General features: G+C 40.3%; 1 protein-coding gene across 4 annotated transcripts in view; it reads right to left on the reverse strand.

Moving 5' to 3' along the window:
* Positions 1-246: 246 nt before the first annotated feature.
* Fbxo40 (F-box protein 40) overlaps positions 247-26,102 on the reverse strand; it is a 34,536-nt gene continuing 8,680 nt past the window's right edge. For 3 of the 4 annotated variants that reach the window (XM_090345515.1, XM_090345509.1, XM_090345505.1), the window contains 3 exons: positions 9,611-9,686; positions 8,145-8,183; positions 5,255-7,198 (listed from right to left, as the gene is read on the reverse strand). In XM_090345515.1, coding sequence (XP_090201641.1) covers positions 5,261-7,198; positions 8,145-8,147 — 1,941 coding nt within the window. In that variant the 5' untranslated portion in view covers positions 8,148-8,183; positions 9,611-9,686 and the 3' untranslated portion in view covers positions 5,255-5,260. Of the gene's footprint in view, positions 3,523-5,254; positions 7,199-8,144; positions 8,184-9,610; positions 11,077-26,102 lie in introns of those variants that run through there. The other variant, XM_090345519.1, reaches the window with a different exon arrangement.

Consider the following 26,102-nt stretch of genomic DNA (forward strand, 5'->3'; position numbering starts at 1 on the left):
TTTGGTTGATAATACACAGTACTGAAGCTGGGTTCACCTTTTAAAGATAAAGCACTGGGATCCAAGACCCGTCATTGCTCCAGAGCTTCATAGATGCGGAGCTGCTCATAGGCACAGAGTGCTGTGTATTGCAGGCTGTTCCTGAGTTTCTCGTGAAGACACACTCTCCTTGACTCAACCATAACTTTTCTATCAGTGAGTCACAAGTCATGTCTTGATCTAATGCACAACATTCACCAAATTAGCTTTTTAGAACAAAGCAGCTTTTATTTCTCCTTATAGAAGAGACATTGGTATTTCTGGGTATTCAGAGTTAAGTTACCATAGCTATTCACACAACCTCCTTCATTTCAGTTTGATCTGACATCCTGCAAAAATTAGGCTTTTATAATTGTGTTCATCTGCAGTTCTCTCCTTGCTTTTCACTTGTAAGACAGAAACTGCCTTTCTAGATCCTTATGCTAAGGCCACGGGCCCTTTCTGCCTTAGTTGTACAAACTTCACCCTCCACACCTGACCGCTTTCGCTGGTGGTGGCACAGGTACTCATCAAGGTCTCTGCTCATGGACATCTCCTATGTGTACAGGCTGTACACTGTGACATAACCCTCCTCACACCCCCTCTTCCACCTGGCAACCTTCCTCTACCAGATGATGCTCTCCGCTTATGCTGCTTACTGCAACTTCCCCCACGAAGCAAATCATCTTCCCAACTCAGAGAAGGCCTGCTGTTGCCCCACCTGACTGTTCCCCAAAAGATGTGCTTGTTTCCAGGGAACAGTGGATACCTGTAGTATTCTAGGTCCTTGCAACATAAGCAATTAGATATCTTAGTGGATGTGTGTAATGGTGTGCATCAACTTCGTACTGTTCTTTTTTTTTTTTTTTTTGCCAGTCACGGGCTTGATCTCAGGGCCTGAGCACTGTCCTTGGACTTTCTCAAGGCTACAGCTCTACCACTTGAGCCTCAGCACCACTTCCGGCTTTTTTCTATGTATGTGGTACCGAGGAATCGAACCCAGGTCTTCATGCATGCTAGGCAAGCACTTTAACCACTAGGCCAAACTCCCGGCCCCAACTTCGTACTGTTCTAAAGGCAGCAATGGGGAGAGAAGAGTCGACTGGAAGAGTGTACCCACAGAGCATATACATCAGGATGTCCTGATTGCTTTCCTAGACTGGGCTGCACCTGCTTGCCCAGTTTGTGCAGGGAAAGCACACTGTCCCTCTCTTATCTCTCTATGGCACCTCATTCTTGATCCATCTCACTAGAATCACTAGTATTGATCTATTGTTCCCTTTTTTCTCACTTTCTAATAAGAAACCCCAAGTGGACTTTGGGAACTCTGTGTGCGAAGGACCAGATTCAAAATACATAGAACGCTCCTCCTTCTTTCCCACTTCTGTTTTTAGTTGTCTTCACTGGAAAAAGCCTTAGATCACACTCTAGTTAGACTTTTAGAAAATGATAACTTATATACAAATGTGAAATATAAGCCAAACAAAAAAAGTTAGGAAAGATAGAATTACGTAACTAAGAAGTACTACTAAGTAGTACTTTATAATGAAAGATGAACAAACTTCTGGTGTGAGACTCACTCTGTTGTCTCCTTGACTGTTCTGAAAGGCACCAACTTAGCCACTCCTAGCTCTGACCTAGCTCCTTGTTTTGTTGGCTGAATTACTTTTGTCATCTGCTTCCCAACGTTGCTTGGTCTCTTTCCTATTTCTTACTTGCTTGGGATCTGCTAAGACTGTTGAAAATGGTACCAATTAAGGTACAAGGATATAAATATAAGACAAATACAAATCTTTTCTGGATTCAGGTGTATCAGAGTTTGCCCACATGTTCTTTGCAATGTGGCCCCAGGAAATGAAGCCACATCAAGTAAACCAGTTTGATCTAGTTCCCAACTTAAAGTCACCATATGTCTAAAACCTATTTAGAAAATTAAGTACTAAATTAAATCACAGCCACTGTAGACAGCCAAATGAGATAAGGTTTTGATGAATTAAAAGACAAGCATGTCCTAACATTATTTCTGGTAAGACAACCTTCAGAATAGTGATTCTCAACCAGGAACTACTTTTCTATATCTGACTCATTTTTGGTTGTTCACTGTTGGTATACTGCTGACATTTCGTGAATAGAGGCCAATGATGCTGCTAAATAACTGTAGCATAGTTCAATAAAACAGAATTATCTAGTTCAAAATATTAACAGTTCCACAGTAAGGAAATCTTGCCTTACAGCATGCCAGTTTCTATTGAGTAATTTTTTTCTTTTATTTCTATTGTTCTAAATATTCATTTTGTTGCCCAGTTACCATTTTTGACAGGCATGACCAGCAATTGGTAGGAACAATTTCAGGGAACCATTATATCCACATGTCTTCCTCTCTAAGACCCCCAGTAGAGTCCCCAAGTGGTATTCAGTGGCAAGTGGTGCCATAGGAATTGCAGTGGGCTTTGTCTAGACTTTGCCAAATGTATAGTCTCCTTGCGCTACCCTATGCTTTATCAGGATTGTAAAAGTACCTTTTGGCCTTTGTCCTTATTTTCTACATGAACATAGTGCCGCCTTTGGATTCTATTTCCTTTCTCACAGCTTTCCTTTCTCTGTTGCCAAGATTCTACACAACACACGCTGCATACACTGTCAGAATTGCCTTACTGAATGTCTGTCATGCTCTGCTAGGGAGCTGGAGTTGGCCTGAGCTGAGGCCACTTGGACTTAGAGGAAGTAGTGATAGAAAGAAGTATTGGACTTGACTTGCAAGAGCAATCCAATTCTAGAACCCTTAAGTTAGGTAATCTCCACCCAGAAGGCCTGGAGAATTAACTTTTATGGATCCTGTTCCAGTATTGCTTTCCTCATGAATCTGAAAATGCTTTGTAAATGAAAAGCCCTGTGTGGAATCATAGTCCTGTATTAGTGATAGAATTTAATCCCCCCTCCTTTTAAGGATATGGGTTCAGTTTTCAAATGGCCTCAAGTTACTTATTTCTCCTCAGACTGATCTATTAAAAAAGGGGCAGGGCAGGGGGAAGGAAGCAGGAAGCGTAGAGGAGAAGGGCAAGGAGAAGAGAGGAATGATGAGGAAGGGAAGGAAGGGAAGCCATTAGTGTCATCCTATAAGCCATAGCTTAGGAAATTCTTAGGGCTAGTTCATCTTCTAGGTTTAAAGGGCATTGCACATTCCTGTACACTAGAGAAGCAGATCTGAGGTTGACAGAGGAGCTCTCAAACCTCACTGCCCTACTTTCAGTAACTCCAAAAAGAAGTTCCGGAGTGGCGACCTGTGGATCTTTAGGTGTGTCTTCCTCGTGGTCTGGCCCTAAAAGTGGATACTAGGCTCTCCCGAGCCTGCTCATGGGGCTGGCACATGCTGGTCAAACGGATCGGGTCAGTCTTATGCTCTATGATGTTGAAAGGACAGGCCTTCAGGTGCTCAGACATGGAGGTGACTTCATTGAACTCCCAGCTCTTGATTTTGGAGAAGAGGCTGCTGAACTGCCAGATCTGTTGGGAAAGAGGGAAAGTGCAAAGATAAACAGTTGGGCCATTCCCCCTAGGTAGCAGGGACTTCAACAGTGTAAGGAAATGACTCTTCCTTCTTTCTTTGCTTAGTTACAAGGGCATTTAGTGGTTGCCACAAGCATTTTTTAGTTTCTTTCCCAGTATTCAAAATCCAGTTCTCCCTCCCAGTTAAGTCTTCCCAGACTGCCTTATAGTTTTGGGGAACGACTGACAACAATCAGTATACAAACATGTGCCCTTTCCAACCCACTATGTCCCTCCCAATAAATGTGTGTTCCATTGGGCCTTTACTCCAAAACTTATGATTGAAATACAGAAAAACAGCTTCTTTTTCTTTCTGAACTTGAATTGGGAAGCTACAGTCCTATCAACTGCCAGTAGCCACTGGAATACCAAACAAGAATCATCTTAGAACACAGCCGGTATTGAAGAATCAGAGCTAAATAAATAGAAAGGGAAAAAGGTTATTTGAGGCATTCTTGAGCTGTTAGATCAACTCTTACTTAAAGTCATTGCCTTTGGACTTTTTACTTTTGTAGGCTAATAAATTGTCTTCCTTGTTTAGGACACTTTAGGTTGGTTTTCTCTTGCTTGAAATTGAAAGTACCCTAATTAATAAAGGTCTCACTAGAATAGGATCTCTAAGGAAGATTATGAGTCTGGTACTTAATAAGGAAATCTTTGGTCTTTTCACCTGGGCTGTAGTAAAAGTCACTAGTTTTAAAATCTGGTTATGAGGCTAGACACACTGATTTCAACATGACAGTTTTGCCCTCTTTTTTTTTCTTCATTTTTTTGTCTTGTTACTGCATAGAAAACCTATTTCCTGGGATTGTGGAATAATTTTTTTCTCTTTGCCCCCCATCTTATCTTCTTCCCTCTCTTTCTCTCTCTCCCCATAAGTAATTTTAATATGAGTATTATTATGCTCCAACTACATCATCATGATGAATGAGAAATCTCATTTCTCAAGAAGTTATAAGCCAATTAAGCCAACATGAACTGATTGAGAAAAAGGAACAAGATTTTACTGAAAGAAAAGATTCTTTGATTTATACAGCAGTGATTTATAAAGTCAATACACATTTGAATCAGGGGTAATTGTTAGAACAAATTCATGTAGACTTTAAAAATGTGTTGACATGAGACTGAGAAAGAATTTCTGGTCTATGTATTATCATACAGAATCCAATGGGAAACCGAAGGCATACTTAAATCAGACAACTGAAGAGAATTTTTAAAATGAATGATTTACAAATATGTACAAGGACAGGGTGTAAAAAGAGCTTGAAGATGTAGTAATAGTATACAGTACACAATCATTTATGGAAGGACATAAACACTTTACAGTGTCATCAACGGAAGGAAATATTTGGGGAAGATTCCAGAAGAATATATCCTTCACCCCCGTTCCTCCTCCTACCTCCTGCTCATACACCCCTCCGTTGGACCAGCCTTACTGGAAACAAAGCTAAAAAAAGCATAAAAGCTAGTTGAGGTAATCTGCACAAATCAGGGCTGGAAAGTAGGAGACGTGAGCAAGCAGAAGACATTCAGGACACAGATAAATGGAGGCAGCTGTCCATATTGCAGGGTATGTGTTTATACTAGATCAGTCTTACTAGATCAATCTGCTGGAGTCAAGTCTTATTACCAACAACTGTTCCAGGACCTAGTGCAGTGTTCACCACATAGGTATCTCTCAGTAAATTTTTGATGACTAAATGAAGGAACATGTACTTGCCTGTCCGTGGACTTTCCAGGAAGTGCCTCCATGGGAATACCTCTTCTTCTTCCATTGCAAGAGGACCATCCCTCTCTCTTGTAATAGAGTGGCACAGATATTCTTCATCAGCACGGAAACCTGGGAGAGCTGGGACAGGCTGATGCTGTCCAAGAACCCCGCAATGTACTGCAAGACCTCCAGAGGCAGGCTTGTTAGAGAATTCTGGTCTTTTCCTCCATGGCCTAAGAGATGGTTATTCCTTCTCTCACTTAGCTCAGGGGCAACCTCTGGCTTGATGGCAAAGGTCTTGAGCTCCTGACTGTAGATAACTTTTGCCTTTTGCCCTGGAGGACGGAAATGGTTTTGAACAAATGTACACCCTAAGTAAGCTAGGGGGCATCGGTGTTGGAACCAGCCATTGAGACACGACTGAATGTCTGTATGGACATTCTTGAAATGCAGGGGAAATTCATCCCTTCGGAAGAACTTACTGCAGGTAAATGTAAAGGCAGAGCTGCTCTTGTTGTGTCTCCTAGTCACACACTCGCTGTGCAGCTCCACGTGGAGTCCCCCGGGGTTGCCAGTGTTTAGAAGGTCAGCCAGTACTGTCCCTGAGGAAAACTGTTCCGGTTCAAAGTTGTATGTCTGGGTGGCAAAATCCATGAACAACCCGTCAATGCTCCTGGACTCAGAAATGACATGGCCTTTGAGTTCTCTTTCCAAAGCACACTGAAGGGTAGTCTTGATGAGATCTGATTTTGGAAGGTCCTCCAGAGGGACCCCTAAATCTGATGTATCCACGGCCTTGTGTTCACTTGGCCTACATTTCAGCATGGCATCTCCAAGGCGGGCTCGCTTTCCACAGTAGCTCACAGGTACCTTGAAGGTGTAAACGGTCTTAACTTCTTGAGCCTCGAGATTGCCATAAACAAAGTCTCTCTCCTTAGGGGTGCACGCAGGCATCTGCCCGAAGTGAATGAGCATCCGACCATTGTGCACCAGGTACATGTTATAGTCTTTTGGGTCTACAGCTGTTTTCAGTCTTTCCAGAACACCATCCTGCCAGGGGGCAAGCCCTGTCATTTCCACGGCTGCAGAAAATTCCTGCTGCCTCTGGTCTTCCTGTGGTGCTGTCTCTCTAGCAGCATACTTTGTAGCATCAGCAGAGTCATCACCACTGGAATGCTGGTCTTTCTGTTCTCCATTCCTTCTCTTGTTTTCACACATCCCTGTTGAGCCTGTTAAAGCAGAGGCTGCGTGCTCTTTGCTGAATATATTTTCCCACTTGCCAAACTTAGCCAGATCCATTCCTTCTTTTGTTTTGGCTAACAACTCCCGTTCTTCTTGACTTAACTCTATCATCTCCCCATTCATTACCGACAGACAGCCATGGGGTACCGAATTGACATCCACTCCCCCCACTGCACCTCCCAGCTCCTCCCAACTGCCTTCACTATTCACGGGTTCCTCCTCAGTGGTGTCTCTAGTTTCTGGGAAAAGTTCTACCATTTGCAAGGATTGGAAGAGAACTTTCTGGTCCTGGAGGGCCAGGGCTGTGTCCAGACACTCCTCGGTGGGGTTTTCTTTCATAATGTTTTCATGAAGGATGGTTTCTGAGTCTATATTTGGCCAGCGGTTCCATTCCATGGAGCAGCAGACCACGCTAGCAGGGCACACTTGCAGATGCTTGGCCAGCTTGTGGCGGGACATGGAGAGAGGGCAGCCATATTCGGAATTGAGACATGGAACCTGCTCTAAAGGGCAGAGGAGCTGGTGCTCTGCCTCTTTACACATGTGGAAGGTAGCACCACAGAGCAGGCGACAACTTATCACGGGGCAGGAGATGCTGGGCTCCACAGGAACATGGCAGTGGCGGTTGACGCATCCTTCGCAATGCCTGTGCTGCCCAGGCGGGGGCCTGTGTGCCCTGCCCTGGACACACCAAGGGCAGGGGCAAAAGAAAACAGAGGAATGCTGGGAGAGAAACTCAGTGCAGCAGGTCTGTGAGTGTTTTCAGGCAACAGATTTCTTGACTCTATGTAATTTTTGTGGGAACTTTGTAATAAAATCAGAGAGAAGAAAGCAAAAGAAAAATCCTTCAATCCATAACTATCAGTACTCCCTTACAGTTTTTCTCAGCTTTTAAAAGTAAATAGCAGTTGTATTTAGAACAGTAAAAAGCTGGGCTTAATGGACTACAGTGCTGAGAATCATTATTTTTGACTTGTGGATTATGGGTGATTTGTACCACAGTTAGCACCAGGAGTACACTTTTGCATCTTGCCTTTTAATTGACTTATATTTTTTAATATTAAGATTGTATATTTATTTAAAAATTATGATTATTTTATGTGGCACTGAAGAATTGAATCCAGGGCCTTATGCATGCTAGGGAAGTCACATTCTCAGCCCGAGATTAGATTTTCAATGTAAGTTTTCTTTGCCTTCTTTCTTTACAGTGGCAGAAAATTCCAGCATATGGGTATACTGTCATTTATTCAACCAGTTACCTCCACAGGGCATACCTGAGGAACAGGGACTGAAGAAAACATGGTTTCTCTCACATTTGAGTCCCGACCATCTTCTGTACTGCTTGGATGTTTATAGGTACTCAACAATCGATGCTGAGTGAGGGGAGGGCTAGCCATTTTAGATAACTGCTGACTTTCTAACATTTTGTTTTCATCCTTAAATTTTTTTCATGCCCATAGTATTTGTACATAGATATGAGGTACAATATGGTTATCCAGCATATGGGTATTACAGCATATAATTATCAAGTCAGGATGATTAACATTTCCATCTCCTCAAACACTGATCATTTCTATATATTGGGAAACTATTTTTAATGAAGGTCCAATAAACACCCGATACTTACCATAGCTTCCCACGTCCTTGTCCTTCTTGTTTCTTAACTCTAGGAGAAATTATGAATTAGCAAGAAAAGCATTATGGTTATTTATATGAACAAAGAGATGACACATACTCTCTCATTTAACTCCTCTCCCCACTTTAAGGTGTTGGCCCACTCCCACCCCCCTGTGACAGTCAAGGAAATGGAAGTATGAAGAAAGTGAGTAATTTGCCTAATGGCTCACATGGCTGCTAAGTGGTGGAGTCAGGATTCCAAGCCAGGTCATGCTAGTCACACTCTTTTCACTGACCCACACTGCCCTCTGAGGGGGCATGGGACCTGTCAACCATGGAAGGGTAACTTCTGCTTCTTCTAACTTTTCTCCATTGTTTGCTGACAATTACCCTGACATTTGTTTACCCTAAATCTGGCCTGTGTTATCCTCCGTCTCTCCCACTGGGGCTGCATATCTGCTGAGAGGTTCAGTCTACTATCTAGCTGGTATAGGACAGGGATTCAGTGCCTGGACCATAACAAACGTGTGCCATGTCTTAGTGTCTACAGCAGCTGGAATGAATAAGAACATATGGCTCCAGAATCAAGCTAACTATAGGCACTATGGCAGGTGGAAGAGATGCTGCTTAGCCTTCCAGGGAGCCAGCTGCCTAGTTCTGGTTGGTTGGTTTCACGGGGGAATGCATTGCCAAATCTTGTTTGTTGCTTTTTACAGATAAAGTGGTGATGAAGATCTCTGTGAGTGGTGGGACTGGTAGATAGCTTAGATCTTCACCCTGGGCACACAGGGGAGTGCTTAGGATACTTAGTTACTTAACCCTTTTGTTTGCCAGTTTCCCCATCTGTAAAGGTGAATGATGACAGTACCTACTCATAGTGTTGCTGTGAAGAATACATGAGCATATAGGTAACAATGCTTGTCTCAGAGGATGGGACTTACATGTTTCCTCTTAGAAAATAAGTACTTTCTTTCTCTCTCTCTCTCTCTCTCTCTCTCTCTCTCTCTCTCTCTCTCTCTCTCTCTCTCTCTCTCTCTCTCTCTCTTTCTATTTGTCAGTTGTGCGGCTTGGACTCTGGGCCTGGGCACTGTCCCTGAGCTCTTCAGCTCAAGGCTACTGGCCTACCCCTGGGCCTGGGCATTGTCCCTGAGCTCTTCAGCTCAAGGCTACTATCCTATCCCTTAAGCCAAAGCACCACTTTTGATTTTCTAGTGGTTAACTGGAGATAAGAGTCTCATGTTCTTTAGTCCTGGGGCTGACTTTGAATGGAGATTCTCAGATCTCAGCCTTCTGAGTAGCTAGGATTACTGGCATAAGCCACCATGCCTGGCTAGCACTTTATATTTCATCATTCTGTAAAATATTTAGTTACATAATAAACATATCAAGATAAAAATCCTCAGAAATCCAAATCTGGCAATCAAGTTAATTTAAAATAACTATAAGCATACAGTGAGTAAAGAAAAGAAAGCTCACAAGTGTAGGCTAGATAGGATCTGGAGGTCACTAGGTGGTATGCCTGGTCTGGACCAGCTGCAGCCTAGTCTCCACACTGTACAGAAGAGAAGGGAATGGGAAGGTTAGCACTCCAAAGTCGGAAGGCTCAGAACGGCATATTTCATGTAAATTTAGTATTTTTCAATCCATTATGGGTAATTTTTCTACTGATTTTTTGGAAAAGTTTCAAATATTTAGGAAAAGTAAAATACATATAATGAACAGCTAAACAGACTACTAGATTCAAATCATTGTTAACATTTTGTTCTTTTGTGCCTGTTGCACCTTTTTCATCCTCCTTTTTCTTCCTTCTTGTCCCTTAACCACCTCTTCTCTTCCTTTCTTCCTTCTTTCTTCCTTTCTTCTTTCTCCTTCCTTTTTTCTTTCTTTTCCCTCTCTCCCTCCCTTCCTTTCTCTGTTCTTTCCTTTTTTCTTTTGTCCTTCTTTCCTTCCTTCCTTTTCTTTCTTCCCTTCCTTTCCCTTTTTTTCTTCTTTTCTTCTCTTTCCCCTTCTGTTTCTCTATTTTTCCCTTCCTCCTTCCTTCCCTCCCTCACATTCTTGACTGAACCACTTAAAAATGTAATTATAATAACATCTTACCCAAGAAAACTAAAAAATAATTTTCCATCATCATGCAACACAATGTTTATTTTCATATTTTCCCAGTTATTCCCAAATTCCCAAAATATCTTCCATAGCCTTTCTATGTTTTTAATTTTTCAAATTTGAACAAAGAGCCTTTCAAGGTCAATTTGTTGCACTTAGATAAGCTATTATATTATCTTTAGTTAAGAATAGTCTCCAGGTTTTCTTTTTTTCAGAAGAGATAGGCTTAAGTGGAAATCTTAATCTAGTTTAATTTTTATTCTTTTGTTTATCTGGTCTTCCATTCTCATCCATCTATTCAGAAAACATTTGTTGATTAGCTATCATGTTCCAGTAAGGAGTACAAGCTACCTAGATTGCTTGGCTAAGTGAGTCTTTTCATTACAATCAACTGTGACTCTAGTTAATCTATAGATCTGTTCTGTTCCATGTAGCAATCAGCTATCTGTGCTATTTAATTAATATTAAATAAAATGAATAATTCAGTTCCTCAGTCATACTAGTCATATTTCTAGTACTCAATTGTCACATCTGGCTATGGTGAAGTGCTTTTGGACAGGTTATTTACCCTCTCCAAGGCTAGTTTATCTCAATATATATTAAGCAATGTATAATAATGTTGGTGTATCTTAATACTTTGGCTTAATGTATACTGGTTTAGTAATTTTTAAATCCTATCTTTTTGTCTGTCATGAGGCTGGAACTCATGACCTGGGTGCTATCCTTGACTTCTTTTGTTCAAGTCTAGTGCTCTAACACTTTGAGCCACAGCACCATGTCTGGTTTTCTGGTGTTTAATTGGCCACTTCTGGTTTCCTGGTGGTTAACTGGAGATAAAAGTCTCAGGGATTTATCTGCCCATGCTGGTTTCTAACTATAATCCTTAGATCTCAGCTGTCTCAACAGCTAGGATTACAGGCTTGATCTACCACTGCCTGGCTTTAAATCCTATTTTTAAAAAACTATTGCCTTTTACCAATTGTCCAGAAACAAGGACATACTAAATTCACTAGCACAACAATGTTCATTGCAGCACTATTTACCATAGCAAAGATATGGAACCAACCCAGATGTCCCTCAGTTGATGAGTGGATCAACAAGATGTGGTATTTATACACAATGGAATTCTATGCTGCCATCAGAAAGAACAACATCTCCCCATTTGTAAGGAAATGGAAAGACTTGTAAAAAATCATATTAAGTGAAGTAACCCAGACCCAAAGGAGCATAGGCTCAATGGTTTCCCTAATTTGTAATAATTAGTATAAAACTTGGACTCTCCTAGTAGAGGATTACAATAAGCTCAAAACCTAAATTCATAAGGCCATATAGGATGAGGCTAAATGAAAGGACCTCCAGGATATGGAAACAAGAGCTATATAATGAGTGAATGCTTTTCTTAATGTTCTATGTCATTTCTCATCTCTTTTGTTGTCCCTTGGTCATTCTCATATTGTTATAGTATCTTACCTTGTTATCTGGTATATTGTTATATACATTTACTTGTTTATTTGAAATAGGAAAGGGAAAATTAGATGAGGGGAGGGGCTTGGGGGTAGGGAAGTAGGGACAAAAACATAAGAAGGGGTATCAATGTTTGTGAAGTAATGCACCTTGTATCTGGCGAATATAACTGTAATCCTTCTATTAATTACAATAAAAAACCCCCAAAACTATTGTCTTACTCTTTAAGAATGAAATACCCTAACTGTCTCCTGTAGAGCTCATCTAATCAAACACAAAACATTCCTTAAGTATTTAGGAATTTAGATAATATGTTCAGCCAGGCACTTTATTTTCACAAATACACACTACCAACAGAAAACCAGATTCTGTTTTAGATGTCACAAAGACAACTTGAAAGCATATTTCTATCCTGGGCTTATGTTTATAATTGTTACTATTTACCTACATGATTTTTTCATTAAGACAAAAAAAACACCATTGAAACTGGGATTTTGTTGTTTCTTTCCATTGGCTGAGTACACAGAACTAGTGGAAGTAGCTGGGGGGAGAGTGAGAGAGGTTCATGTGGGCAGCAATGAAGCAAGCACTGCAACTGGTAACTGCAACCAGGCAGTGAAAAGAGGTTTAAATTGAATATCTCTCTTCCTTAATATATATATAGCAAACCCTGAAAAAGGAAATTAAAGCAGAACTGAGGAAATGGAAAAACCTCCCATGCTCCTGGATTGGAAGAATCAACATTGTGAAAATGACAATCTTGCCAAGGGCTATCTACAAATTCAACGCAATACCCATCAATATCCCAATGGCATTCTTTAAAGAAATAGAAGAGGCAATTCAAAATTTCATATGGAATAATAAAAGACCCCGTATAGCAAAAACACTTCTTAGCAGAAAGAACAGCGCAGGAGGAATTTCAATACCAAACTTTAGACTCTATTACAGAGCTATAATTATCAAAACAGCTTGGTACTGGCACAAGAACAGGCCTGAAGACTAATGGAATAGAACTGAGGACCCAGATATTAAACCCACAGAACTATGGCCTAATCTTTGACCTAATCTTTGACAAGGGAGCCAAAAAAATAGAATGGAAGAAAGACAGCCTCTTCAACAAGTTGTGCTGGCAGAATTGGTTAAGCACCTGCAGAAAACTAAAGGTGGATCCTTCTTTGTCACCCTGCACTAGAATTAACTCCAAATGGATCAAAGACCTGGAGATAAAAGCAGACACACTGACTGGGCAATCTTTTTTAATGCTTAAATGATGTTTTGATGGTACTGGGTTTTAAACTCAGGACCTTAGGCTTGCTAGGCAGGAACTTTTCCATTTTAAGCTATGCATCCAGCTCCAACTGATCACCTATGTGTGTATGTGCTTGTGTGTATATATGTGTATGTGTGTGTATTGGTATCAGAGCTAGGACTTGAACTGCAGTTCAAGCTTTTGTGTGGCTGTTCTGCTCAAGGTTGGCACTTTACCAGTTAAGCCATACTTCTATTTCTTTTTTGCTGGTTAACTGGAGATGAGAGTCTCAAGATTTGTTTACTCAAACTGGCTTCAAACTGTTATCCTCAGATCTCAGAGATTGTGAGTAGGTAGGATTACATGTATAAACTACCAGTGCCTGGCTACCTCTTCATATTTTAAGCTATGAAACAGAAGAGTAACAAAAGAGAAGTAGAATGTCCTGCTTGTGTACCTAGACTCTCTGGTTCTAAACACAGGCTCTTTTCCTACTGAATTGTGATGTTCTATTGAAGCTGCAGGAAATAACTACCCACACTGCTACCTGCACATGAGGTCCCAAAGGTGTGTCAATAGCTGAGCTAGTACCAAGGAGAGAGTAGGGCAGAGTCTGGAGGAATGAAGAGATGATGAGCAACTGTCTCTAGCTAAAATAAAGTCACAATAATACATAAAGCAGGTCTATTTGAAACACACACATACAAAATAAGAATCTCAGTTCAGGCAACAGAGAATGGGATTATAATTTTAACATTTTTTTTTGCCAGTCCTGGGGCTTGAACTCAGAGCCTGAGCACTGTTCTTGGGCTTTCTCAAGGCTAGAGCTCTACCACTTGAGCCACAGCACCATTTCCAGGTTTTTCTACCAATGAGGCACTGAGGAATCAAACCCTGGTGTTCGTGGATGCTAGGCAAGAACTCTATTACTAGGTCAAACTCCCTGCCCAGTTTTAACATTCTTTACTATAATTTTAAAGCTAGTGGCAAACGGGGTCAAGGTATTTTTAGGCCAAGGCCCTCTCAGCACCCCATACATGACGCCAGGGACTAGCTATTCTGCTTCCTCACATGGCTGGCCCTCGCAATAATGGTTTATTTATGAACTTCAGCTTCAGTGAAAGTGACAAGGCTGAACACTAGAGGTCAAAGAATATTCTTTAATATTTAAGCCATTAACCAGCATTTTAAACTACGTACTGTTAACCTGCTTTCCTGTTAGGCAGATATTAAATTTATCATTAAAGTAATCCCTTTTGCCTCTTGAGATATTAGCAGTTGGCTGAGGTGAGTTCTCACATAGTCTCAGGCTTCCAGGCTGTGTTTGTAGGGCATTAGCTACTCCACTGTGCACTCAAATCCAGCTCTCTCGGGATCTATTCACCTCCTCACTCTACTGTTTGCCCTCTACTCTAGATATTACTCTACCTTTTAATCTTTTGCTTAATTAGTTAGCAGTTAATTCTCATACCTCATATTTTATTGCCAGTTTTTTTTTTGCCAGTCCTGGGTTTGAGCTTAGGGCATGAACCCAGTCCTTGGACTTTCTCAAGGCTAGAGCCTCAGCACCACTTCAGGCTTTTTTTTTTTAATGTATGTGGTACCAAGGAATTGAACCCAGGTCTTCGTGCATGCTAGGCAAGCACTCTACCACTAGGCCAAACTCCTGGCCCCTAGTGCCAGTATTTTTAAATTGCTATAGTATTAGCCAAGAATGTAATGAACCTTGGGGTGGCTTTGGGTCAGCCTGCCAGCTTGATTATTTTCAGGCCAACATACTCTAGTCTTGAGAGCACATATTTTAGAGGCTCAATGCCATGGAAACAATAGTAAAATTTCATGAAGCTAGGCAATCATGTAATGAGTTTGATGGTACCCAGCTAACAAGCATAATTATAAATATGCCTGGTAGAGACATGGGCACATCTGCAGGTTAAAGAGGCTGACAAGAGGGGGCCAAAAATTAGAAACTAGAGTGTTTATGCACAGTGTTGTGTCTTCCCTCCCTTCCTCTCCTTCCCCTCCCACTCTGTCACCCTCCCCCCTTTTTGTTGTTGTTGGTCATGGGGCTTGAACTCTGGGCGTAGGCACAGTCTCTGAGTTCTTCAGCTCAAGGCTACTGCCCTACTTCTTGAGCCACAGTACCACTTCTGGTTTTCTGGTGGTTAACTGGAGGTAAGTCTCATAGTCTTTAGTGCCGGGACTGGCTTTGATCTGTGATCCTCAGATTTCAGCCTCCTGAGTAGCTAGGATTACAGGTGTGAGCCACTGCACCTGGCTTCACTCTGTCTCTTTACTGTGCCCTTCTTGGGGCTTAAACATAGGGCCCAGTACCTGCCCTTGTTACTCAAGGCTAGTGCTCTACCACTTGAGCATAGCTCCACTTTTTATTTTATTTTACTTTTTTGGAGATACAAGTTTTATGGACTTTCCTGCCTGGGCTGGTTTTGAACTTGAATCCTCAGATCTCAGCCTCCTGAGCAGCTAGGATGACAGGAGTGAGACACCTGTGTGGGATCTTTTAGGTGTTCTTTTACTTGGCTTTAACCTGACCATTTTGTGTTTCTTTTAGTTACATAGTCCACTTCCCACAATGTCCTTAGTTGAACTTTGAACCACATAAAGCAAATAAACAGCTCTTTGCCAGTCTTATTTTGTTTGTGTATGTGTGTGTGTGTGTGTGTGTATGCAATACTATATACCTGTTCTAGAAAGTATAACTAATCTATATTTTATAACTTTCAATACCTCAATTATCATTACTCAGTTTCTTTTTGTTCTTCAGGATGTGGAGGTTTTCCTGTTCAATTTAGGTGAGGACACCTTGTAAAATAGCTCCACTTGTCCTGTCCATGTATTTTGCTAGGCTGGAACACTGCTACTTGGGCCATCTCTATACCCTCATAGATGCAGTTTGGTTTTAAGAGAGTTGAAGAGAAAAGAGCTGCATTTAGGAAATACTACTGGAGAAAAAGAAGTTTTTAAACTGTAAGAGGAGTTCAGATAATGTGTACAGTTCAGCACAGTTACGTTGCTTTACCCAGAGGTACAGTACAATGGAGAGAATTGAAGTCACACAAGAATGACTTGCAGATATTACAGAAAATGTTAGCAGGAGGAAGGATTGCATTTGGACTTGAGAATTCTGGGTTCTGAGTCTTTCCATTATTTCCTCTCCCCCTGCCTTCTGCACTCTAGTCATCACTCCCCGTGTATATGGTGCAACTTTAAAGGCATCACATAACTACTCAGGTGTATCAGAGGAGAAAGAATGCAAGCTACCAGAAAGCAGCATAGATTCAAGTGCTCTGAACATTTAAGTGTGAAACAAGAGTTCATACATATTCTTTGTCAACATCGCCAAATAGCCCCTATCCCTGTACATACGAGTTGGCTGAATAACCCACATCCTCAGGGCACAAAGGTGGTGCACAGCAAACTTCCATCATACATTCATCACCTGCTCATATTTGAAAAGCTTACCTTTCTGGCACAGGCTGTCCCCATCAGCTGCTCCTGTCCCTTGATGGTGAACAAACTGTTACAGGAAAGTGGCTGTGGACAAATCAACTGCAGCAGTACACAGAGTTCTGCTGGGAACGCAAGAAAAGGGAGAAAACTTCAACCGAAATAGTTCAAGTGTTTTGAGGTTAAAAATAAAACTCTATCACAAGGGGCAATGTGACCAGGCTCAGCTTACGATTTTTCTCTTCTCTACATATGCATCAACGCTTGTCTCTACTGGAGTGGCACTTAGCAGGGGCCAGTGGATAGGAAGTGGGGTTTTATATCAATCAGTGGGTTTTGTCTCCCCAGAGGAAGGAGAAAATCCCTTTGAAGAAGGATCATGACAAGGCTGGAACAGCTTCTGCGTCCCATGTGTGCCGTCAGGTCCAGCTGCACACAGGAGGTGGGAGCAGCACTTAGCTGGGCTGCAGCTCTAATTATAACCTCGCTACTCACCTAAGCCACTGGCTGAAGCAGCAACTTCTGCAAGTGACATGCTGTTTTCTTTCTGCTTCTCCTATTTCTTATTAGGACAAGACAGCCTCTGTCCTATTCTGGCCCTTGCTTTTTCAGAATGGCTAGGAAGGGAGAGTTCATCATTCACAATCCACGCAGAAAGCAGGCAGCACTTGCTCACACCTATAATCCTAGCTAATAAGGAGGCTGAGATCTGAGAATCAGTTTAAAACCAGCCCTGGCAGGAAAATCTCTTATCTCTAATCAGCTACTGTAAAGCCCGAAGCAGAGCTGATTAGAGCACCAGCCTTAAATGAAAGTTAAAAGGCAGCAACTAGGCCCTCAACTCAAGCTGCTCATGCACATACATACATACATACATACATACATACCATAAACATACAAATTGGGCAGAAAGCAAGTCAAGTGGAGAGAATCAAAGGGGACAGGAGGCTTGGCTATCATTTAATCTAATGCCTTTTTATAGATGGGGAGAGAAGAGGGTCAGAGAAAATAAATTACACATCCATGATCACATAAGTCACTATTTGAACAAGAAGAAATGCACAATTCTATTGCCCCCTCTATTATTATTCTTTATGATATCCTTTTCAAATCAAACTATTAATTAATTAATTAATTAATTAATTTGGGATAGTAGTGTTTGAACTCAGAGATTTACACTCAGCTTGCTTATTTGGCTAGGCTGCTCTACCACTTACAGCAATGCCTCCAGCTCTGTTTTTTGCTGGTTATTTTAGATATAGAGTCTTGCAGATTTTTCTGCCCAACGTGCCTTAAAAATACCAGCCTCTGGCAGGAACCCTACTGCACCGCTGGTGGGATTGTAAGCTAGTTCAGCCACTTTGGAAAGCATTGTGGAGGTTTCTTAAAGAACTGAAAATTGACCTTCCCTATGATCCCACTTCTGGGCATCTACCCTGAACATCATAACCAAAGATATGATAAGGACACCTGCTCAGCTATGTTCATCTCTGCACTATTCACAATAGCCAGGAGATGGAAACAATCCAGATGCCCTACTGCAGATGAATGGATACAAAAAAATGTAGTATATATATATATATATATATATATATATATATATACACACACACACACACACACAATGGAATTCTACATAGCCAACAGACAAGATAAAATAATGGTATTTGCAGGGAAGTGGATGAATCTAGAGTGAATCATGTTGAGTGAGACAAGTCAAGACCAAAGGAACAAAAGGTGCATGGCATCCTTCATATGTGGCTATTAGATCCAAACAGTACAAGAGCGAGGACTCAATATTTGCATACCCAATGCTATGGACATGGTATTGCAAATATAAACACAACTACATCAACATCAAAATTTATGACTCTATAGACATAATGTTTTATTACATAGATTTATATGTATCTATGACATCCAAACCCTCAGCCTAATTTTAATTATGTTCTAAAATCTAAGTTCCAGTGATTACATATAGAGATTCCCTTCTTGAATACTTGTTTGTCATTTGAAATATGATGTAAAAATCAATGTTAATAAATTCTCTAATAAAAAAGAAAAAAATTAAAAATATCAAGCCTCTAGATCTTAAGTCTCTTGAGTAGCTAGAAATGTAGACATGAGCTATTGACATCCACTTCTCATTCAGCTACCTTCTAAGGAAAGAAAATAATCCTGGTTTTGCTATTTCTGGGTATGTGGCTTTGATTAAACTACTTAACCACCACTTCCCACCTCAAGTTTGCCACTTGTGAAATGGGGCACATTATTTGGTATCACCATGTGTAAATAACACCTTTCAAGCAAATGAGTAATGTTAAGCACATACAAAATGCTCAACAATGCATTTGAGTATATCTGAATGTATTTTGACTAAAACCATGTGTAATATCTGCTGCAATTAACAGTCACCCTTCTCACTGTATTCTTTCATGCAGGTATGTTCATATATAGTAAGCTGAGACAAGTGCACAAGTAGTGCATGAGAATTCTAAAACAAAAACATGAGAATAGGTATCAATGTGTGAGAAGAAAGGTACCTACTATCCAGCGAATGTAACTATAACTCCCCTTTATACATTACCCCGACAATAAAAAAATAATTCTAAAACAAAATTTTATGTGGATCTTTGTATTCTGAAAGTTTACTGAATTAATTTTGTAGTTTTTTCTGAATTCCTTAGAGTTTAAAAAAAATATAACACCATATGAAATATAAGTTTGGGGGGATTTTTTAGATGGTATTAGAGTTTGAACTGAAGGCTGTATACTTGCTAGGCAGGTACCACTTGTTTTATACTCCCAGTCCTTATTGATTGATTGATACTCCCCAGGCCCCAAACCCCCGTCCTGCTTCATCTTCATTTTTTACTCCCTCTCTTCCTTCCCTTCCTTCCTTTACTCCCTCCCTTCCTTCTTTTCTCTTTCCCTCTCTCTCTCCCTCCTTCCCTCCCTCCCTCCCTTCCTGTATTGGATTAAACCCAGAGGTATATGCTGGCTAGGCAGGCACTCTACTTCTGTGGCACATTTCTAGCCCTTTGATTTTAATTTACAAGCAGAAGTAGTGGTTTTCTTAAAAAGCTATTGTGATCAAGGAAGATTTTCTGCCATGATTCACATTACTTTGTTAACCGGTTCTGAGATCTAGTATATGCTGGTAAAGAATGTATATTCCCTACTGGTTGGATGTAGACATCTACACACTTCCTTTAGATCAAGCTTATTAACTGTAGTTAAAATGTGCTGCCTGTACTCCTGGGCCTGGGCATAAGCCAAGCCCCACTTCCCATTTTCTAGAGGTTAATTGGAGATAAGAGTCCCAGGTCCTTTTGTGCCTGGGCTGGGTTTGAACCTTGATCCTCAGATCTCAGCCTCCCAACTAGGATTAGAGGCATGAGCCACCACGCCTGGTTATACTAAATTTTTTTATCTATTTATCAATTTTGAATGTTGTGTGAAAATTTTCTCTTATGTCAGTGTATCTGTCAGGATTTTTCCAAAAGGAAAAGATAAGGAAGAGAAAGCCCCTAACTGTGAGTTTCCCACACTTTCCTTCCAATGACCTTGGATCTAGAAGATAGACTCCAGGCCTGGACTCTGAGTGGCTGAGCCCTATGAGACACTGCTCTACTCTGCATTTTCTGCAGTTTATTTGGCCCTGGCAGGAAATGGGTCACCTCTCTAATCTTCTTGCTCTGTCTACTCTAGAATCTGGTCCCTCTGCTTTCAGTTTGTCTTACACTGAAAGCAGCTCAGTTTTTACCTAATTCTTTTTCTGGTACTCAATTCTTTTGCCTTATATAACCTCAGGCTGTGGTCAGTGCTTCCTTCTTCTAATTCCTTTTTCATACTTTGTTTCTTAAAAAACAAAACAAACAAAAAAACACTGATGGAAAATGGCTTAAACCTCTCCTCGTGACTGCCATACCTTAGAACTGAGTCATCTCCCCTCCCCTATCCCCTAAAATAAATGCACCCAGTGGTCTTGGAAGAGAGCCTGAGGCCAAGGCCATGTCTGATGCTGACACTGCTGAAGGACACAGATACTATTGAAAGCTTGAAACTTCTTAGTCAAAATAACATTATTCTCCCAGCACACCTCCATCTTACCACACATTCATCTGTCCCACCTGACTTCACTTTTTGCCTAGTATCTGAAAGGACCCTAGTTATAAAGGTGGGGGAGGGATGGGGGGGGTGTATCATTTTCCCTTCAGCTAGGACTTGTGGCTGCCCTTCCTAAGATTTCCTCTAGAATAAAACCAGTTGGACTGTTGAGATCCTCCTTTTTGCACTTTTTCTTTTTTTACCACCACCAACAACAACCTAAGAAGAAGCCTCCAGTCATCATGGACCCAAGGCTAGCATAGTCTTAAATGAGGTTCCTCCTTTCATGTTTTGTTCCTCTCTTTGCTTTTGTAGTCAGAAACTCAGCCTTTCTATTGCTCCCTAGAACTATTCTGGTCAATTCAGTAGCCACTGCTCCAAATCACTATTAGTTATTTGACTCTGAAGCAAGTAACTATGTGGTCAGCTTCACTGATATACTGAATTTCTAACTTTAGTGTATCTTAATTTAAACAATGATACTCAGTCCAGTTATTGGGAAACATTTTAGTATACTTGAGTATTGCATCTACTTTTTCAACTATAAATTTTATGAAACACAGTATTTAGTGCCAGTCCTGGGGCTTGAACTCAGGGCTTGGGTACTTGTTCCTAAGCTCTTTTGTTTAAGGCTAGTATCCTACCTCTGGAGCCACAGTTCTGTTTCTAGCTTTTTGATGGTTAACTGGAGATAGGAATCTTATATATGTTCCTACCTGGGCTGGCTTCTTTATTTTTGGCAGTCCTGGGGACTGAACTCAGGACCTGAGTACTGTCCTTGGGCTTTTCCTCAGGGCTAGTGCTCTACCACTTAAGCCATACCACCACTTCCAGATTTTTTTTTCCCCCATGGATATGGTACCAAGGAATCAAACCCAGGTCTCTGTGCATGCTAGGCAAGCACTCTAACCACTAGGCAAAACTAGGCCCCTGGACTAGCTTTTAACTGTGACTATCAGATCTCAGCTTCCTAGGTAGCCAGGATTACAGGAAATGAGATACCAATGCCGAGTCTGTAACTCATATACTTAAAAAAAAATTGTTTAGTTTTCACTAAAGTAGCCCCGGCTGGCCTTGAGATCCTCTTACTTCAGTCTCCCCAGGGCTGGGATTATAGGCCTGCTCCAGCCTACCATCATGCCTGGGTGAAACCTCAAATTACTATTTTTTTAATTTTAATTTTTTTTTGTGGGTTATTAGGCTTGAACTCTGGGCCTGGGTGCTGCCCCCGAGCTCTTCAGCTCAAGGTTACAGCCCTACCTCTTGAGCCACAGTCCCACTTCCCATTTTCTAGTGATTAACTGGAGATAAGAGTCTCATGTTCTTTAGTGCCTGGGCTGGCTTTGAACCAGGATCCTCAGATCTCAGCCTCCTGAGTAGCTAGGGTTCCAGGCATAAGCCACCATACCCGACTAACTTCAAATAATTTTATGAAAACATTTCTGATGATTTAGCATTTTCTCTAGATTAAGATAGACCCATAAGTGAAGTCTTTGGATTTCAAGCATCAATGTCAACAGAAGAAAATAAACTATCTCATTGGACTACATTTAATTTGTCTCATGAAACTGTTATAGTGCATTACTTTGTTAAATTCAACATTATACATACACGATCTACTTATGTACTAAAATAAAGATAAAATTTCAAAATTTTAATCTATGTTTAAGTAGGATATAAAAGCAAGTTAACTAAACACAAACATCATACAGGATAAAAGGAAGGAAATGATAGATCTTTTGTGTGTGTTCTTGGCTATTTAGATACTTTTGAATATTTCTAGCTTCCTTCTGTGTTCATTTGAAATATCACCCCTTTAAATAAGTCTGTAATAGTGATTTTATACCTAAGTTTTTGTTTGTATCTTGGTGTAAAAAGTCTTTTTCAAGAATTCCTCTTTTTTTGTGTTTCTCAAATGGATTCTGAAGCAGTTGGTTGGTCGTGACTTCTCACTCACTCATCTAGGCAAAGATGAGAGGAAGTGGCATGGCCTCTGGGATTATTAATGGGCGGAGAACCCACAAACACCACAAGTCACACTGGGAACTTTTTCACCACAGGTCACAATGGCAAGTTCAGCCAACTATTCTGAGAAACAGATGAAACTACTAACACTTTGGACTATGACTTATGAATGTGTGCACAGAAACTAGGCAGGCCTAAGATCTGTGCATGTTTGGGACATCTACACATACCAGGATCCTAGGAAAGTAAGAAAGGAAATCTAAGGAGCTATACTAGGGGACAAACCCTGCACCAGGAGACAGGTATTTAAATTCTACTAGAAGGGATCATTGAACACAAAACACAAAAGAAATGGAAGGTTAGGTCAAAGGAGTATTTGAGGAGACAGACCTCTGATTATTTCAAAAAGCAACAAAAAAGGAACTCTAGAGCTGAATATTTTTTTAGCCTACTCTCTTTACCTAGGAACGCACGGAAAGTTCATTTCATTCAAGAATGTACAATAGAAAGAAGAACAGCTATTAAAAGGGAAAAAGGGACGAAAATAAAAGTCCCTCATTCACACAACTGTTAGGCCACAGCACATACAAAAACATTACTCTAAATATCAAAATAAGGTAAGTGAATGAAATTCAGAAAATGACAGAAAGTATTTATAAAACAACATAAGCAAGAGGTGTGTGTGTGCGTGCGCGTGCACACGCATGCGCTCACATGGACATGCACACGCACATGCATACCAGCATTAGGACTTGAACTTAGGGTCAACTGGGTATTTCACTCAAGGCTGGCACTCTACCACTTGAGCCATGCCATCAGTTCTAGCCTTTTGCTTATTAATTAGAGATTAGAGTCTCACAGATTTTTCTTTTTGGACTGACTTTAACTATGATTCTTGGATTTTAATCTCCTGAGTATCTAGAATTATAGGTGTGAGCCACTGGTGCCTGGCTACAAATACAGGAACAAAGAATTATTTGGAGAAAAAGACAATGTTTATGAAATTCTCATTGCAGAGTTCAAAAAAGGAAAATCATTTTGGGAATGACTAAAATGAACTAAATGATTAAACCTAAGTTGATTAAAAATATAAAAAGAAAACAAACAAACAAACAAAAAAAAACAATGAAACCAGGTGTTGGTAGCTCCTGCCTATAATCCTAGCTACTCAGGAGGCTGAGATCTGAGGATCATGGTTCAAAGCCATCCCAGGCACTAAAATCCATGAGACTCATCTCCAATTAACCACCAGAAAAGTGGAAGTGGCACTGTGGCTCAAGTGGTAGAATGCTAGCCTTGAGCTTAAGAGCTCAGAGACAGCACCTAGGCCCAGAGTTCAAGCCTCATGATAAAAAAAAAAAAAACAAAACCCAAAACAAAGCAAAACAAAACAAAAAAAAAAAAACCCACAATGAAACACAGAAATGATGGCTAGACAACAATCACTCATTATATGGCTTTTGTTTCTATATTTTGGACGTCTTTTCATTTAGCATCATACTATATAGCCTTATGTATCTAGGTTTTGCTCTATTGTAAATCTTGGCTAGGAAAGCCCAGGGTTTCTATTCTCATCTCATTTGCTGTCCCTTGGTTATCTCATATTGTTACAGTATTTTACCTTGTTATCTGATATATTGTATATATGCTTATTTGAGTTATTTGAAATAGGATAGGGAAGGGGGAAAACAAGATGAGGGGTGGGGGTGGGGGAGGGAAATGGGGACCAAGACATGAGAAAGGGTATCAATGTTTGTGAAGTAATGCACCTTCTATCTGGTGAATATATGTAACCCTTCTAATAATTACAATAAAAATATATGAAAAAAAGAAATGAGGGCTAGAAAAGGAAAAAGTAGAAGACATCTTCAAATTATAAAGCAATGAAGGAAAGAGAAAGCTCAAAAGAAATTAATAATAAAATCGCCCAGTATACATATGATAAGAAAAAAAGCCAAATCATGGTACAGAATAAAAACTAAAACTTGATTAAGAAATATCTCTTAAAAATATCTTTGAACTACCTATCAATGGAGTTTTGTCTTAGTTTAGACCTTAATAGAGAAATTTAAACCAAAGCACTTTATTTGGGAAGTACACAGGATATTGAGAAGGGAAGCTTGAAGAGGAGACAGCCAATCCTGTTCTTTGTAACATCATTGCCCACCAGAGCTCAGTCCTGCAGGGTGGTTGCAGCACTCCCAGAAAGATAGCTAGAAATATATCCCTGAAATTAATGCAACAAATGTCAATTTAGAATTTTACACTTGGTCCAAATGTGTTTCAAAAACAAAGCCAAACAAAAATGCTTCCAGATGCACAGTTGAAAGAATCCATCCCTAGCAGACCTACTCTGTAGAATGCATTAAAGAATACCCTGCATGCAAAAGATGAATAGCATGTCACTAAAGTTGCCTCTGAACTAGCTAACAGACTCTAAAAACCCAGAAAAAAAAGAAAACATCTCACTTAAAAATAGGCAAAAAAATGGAATAAACATTTCACCAAAGAGTACTATTAATGGATCTGTGGGAGACCTGGGGATTCTGGAATCCTCAGTATATTGTTGGTGGGAATGCAAATGTATAGTAGCCACTTGGGGAAGAATCTGACAGTATTTTTCAAACCTTTGATATAAACTTGACACATGACTCAGCAATTCCACCCTTTGGGATCTCCCCCAAAGAAATGAGCGCATGTATCCATGAAAAGATATGTACACACTATTCATAGCAGCAATACTCAGGAGCCAAAGGAGATGACAATGCACATGCCCTTGCCGTGTAATGGGGACACACAATGCAGTATAGCCATACAATCAAATGTTGCCCAGCAATAAAAGAGACAAATTGCCAATTTTATATCACCAGTGAAACTTTTATAACATGTGAAATGAAAAACATACTTGGTAAGACTAGGCAAAAGACTCAGATTATTTCACTGTTATTGTTTCTGTGTTCTTGATGTATTTTTTTCAGTGATAGTAAAGCAGTTTATTAAGAAAATAACATACTTTTTAAAATAGTGACTTGTTTTTCTTTTTATTTCCAATAGTTCTGTAATAAAATGCTATCATTAGAAACTTTCTTATTTTTTCAAAGACTGGAATACCCGCCCTGAGCTAGAACTGTTAGTAGAAACTTTTTCACCAAACTGTGTGGCTGGAATTTGTGGAGAGAGGCTTTAGCATGCTCGTGTCTCCAGAACTACCAGAATCTACAAAAGAGCAACACAGTCTACAGTTGGGCACACCATGTATAGTCTTAATGTTTCAAACTGATAATTGGATATAGGTGTTTCAAGAAGTGCTTGTTTTTTTTGTTTTAACTAGTGAGTTTTAAAGATGAGGTTAAAAAAATCCAAATTGATTATATCATCATCTCGGAAGGCAAAGATCATGAGAAACATTGCTGGAGGAAGGAATCTACTATACTATACTATACTATACTATACTATACTATACTATAGTATGAGTGAGCCTAGAATGTATATGGGATGCCCTTTCTCACTAAAGTCCTCATTCCATTCCAGTAAAAACCATCTTGACTAAATCAATACACAGCTGGCATATTTTCTTGAACTTTGCAACCACTCTTCCTATAAATGAGA

The sequence above is a fragment of the Megascapheus bottae genome, chromosome 1 (assembly GCF_031878675.1).
Source record: "Megascapheus bottae isolate mThoBot1 chromosome 1, mThoBot2.hap1, whole genome shotgun sequence".
Lineage (NCBI taxonomy): Eukaryota > Metazoa > Chordata > Mammalia > Rodentia > Geomyidae > Megascapheus > Megascapheus bottae.